At 64.5% G+C, this 1,362-nt stretch overlaps 2 protein-coding genes across 2 annotated transcripts in view; one reads left to right on the top strand and one right to left on the bottom strand.

Annotated features, from left to right (window-relative positions):
• EMIHUDRAFT_218153 (hypothetical protein) overlaps positions 1–855 on the top strand; it is a gene marked incomplete at both ends in the record, with an annotated part of 1,041 nt that extends 186 nt beyond the window's left edge. The window contains 3 exons of the mRNA XM_005760030.1: positions 22–85; positions 159–216; positions 284–855. Coding sequence (XP_005760087.1) covers positions 22–85; positions 159–216; positions 284–855 — 694 coding nt within the window. The remainder of the gene's footprint in view (positions 1–21; positions 86–158; positions 217–283) is intronic.
• Positions 856–942: 87 nt separating this feature from the next.
• The window catches only part of EMIHUDRAFT_218152 (hypothetical protein), a gene marked incomplete at both ends in the record, with an annotated part of 2,664 nt that continues 2,244 nt past the window's right edge, over positions 943–1,362 (bottom strand). Inside the window, 2 exons of the mRNA XM_005760029.1 lie at positions 943–996; positions 1,262–1,345. Coding sequence (XP_005760086.1) covers positions 943–996; positions 1,262–1,345 — 138 coding nt within the window. The remainder of the gene's footprint in view (positions 997–1,261; positions 1,346–1,362) is intronic.

Genomic DNA, 1,362 nt, shown 5'->3' with positions numbered 1-1,362 from the left:
TTGCGACGACCCGTGCTGCAGTGGCGCTCGTTGCACCGGCTACGATATGGACGAAATTGTGGATCTGCTGCACGAGGCTGCCCTGGTGCGCTAATACGTCGGGATCTTCAAACACGCCTTGCACAGCTCACGCCCTGCTCACGTCCGCTGTATCGCAGCGCGCCTGCGGCGACGGGAAGCTCATTCTTGTAGTGCACGATTTTGGCGCAATCTATGGTGTGCTCGCCAGCAGAAGCACGGGCAGCCCGGACGCAACCAGTGATCGCGGGGCACGTGCTGCTAGGCATGCTGCTGGCCGCACGCTTCCCTGAACTTATCCGCTGCGTGATCGCGCTAGATATCGGGTATATCGAGCTTGCTGGCCTCGCAGGGCCGCACAGCTGCCGCGGCCTGCGCAACCTCTGCTTCTTCGGGGCGATGTATCAGTGGGCGCTCTGCTTGTGCTGGCTGCTTCAGCTGCTCCCTCTCATCGGCCACTTGATGCGCGCGGCCTGCTTTTGTTGCCGGCCAGCGTCGTGCTACAGCTACTTTTATCTGCACACCCGTTGCTGCTACGAGCCGGCATGGCGAGAGAGCATCGACTGGACGCGCTACCCGCCCCAGCCGACGCTGTTCTTGCATGCCGCGTGGCTTTGGCCGCTGAGCAAGTTCCTGCGCTTCTACGACGAGGCGTGGGCACGCGGCCTCGTGACGCGGGGCGATGGCTCTCGGGCTCTGCGCATGAGGGGGGACCACTACTTCTTCACGAGGCGACACCCCTTCCGCATTTTACCCAACGACCTGGCGGAGGTCTGCGCCGCAATCGACGCCTTTCTGGACGACGTCCCGTTGAGCGCCGCGGGCTGTGGTGTATAATGCCCGAGTACGACTACCTTTACGGCTCTATAAGACGTCGAAAAGAGGACGCTCGGCATACTGCACCAGCCTGCAGCCTCGTGCCAGTCAGAGCCACGGCCCACGGGGCCACGGGCTCGTGTTCTCGTCTTTTTCTGCATTCTGCAGTGCACTGGCGGGCATATTTCGAATGATATATGTCAGAGAGGCTAAAGGGACGTGTCGTATGTCACGCGCGCCCACCCAGCGAGAGGTCCAAGACGTTACCCCCACGGCTGCCACACCGAAATGACACCACACGAGATCCGCGCTCACACACGTTTGACGATCACTCCGCCCCTCTCTCGCCTCCCCGCCCCCGCGCCTCGGCGCCGCCGGCCGCGCCCGCGCCCTCTGGCGGGGAGAGGGAGGCGCGCTGCGCCTGCACCCAGCCGGCTATCTCCGGCCGCAGCGTCGCCGCCTCGTCCAGCGCCGCCTCCGCCTCCGCGGCGAGCCCCAGCGCGGTGTACACCTGCGCAAGGCAGAGGT

This window comes from Emiliania huxleyi, assembly GCF_000372725.1.
Source record: "Emiliania huxleyi CCMP1516 unplaced genomic scaffold EMIHUscaffold_78, whole genome shotgun sequence".
NCBI classification, from domain to species: domain Eukaryota; phylum Haptophyta; order Isochrysidales; family Noelaerhabdaceae; genus Emiliania; species Emiliania huxleyi.
This window is presented reverse-complemented; position numbering and strand designations above follow the sequence as displayed.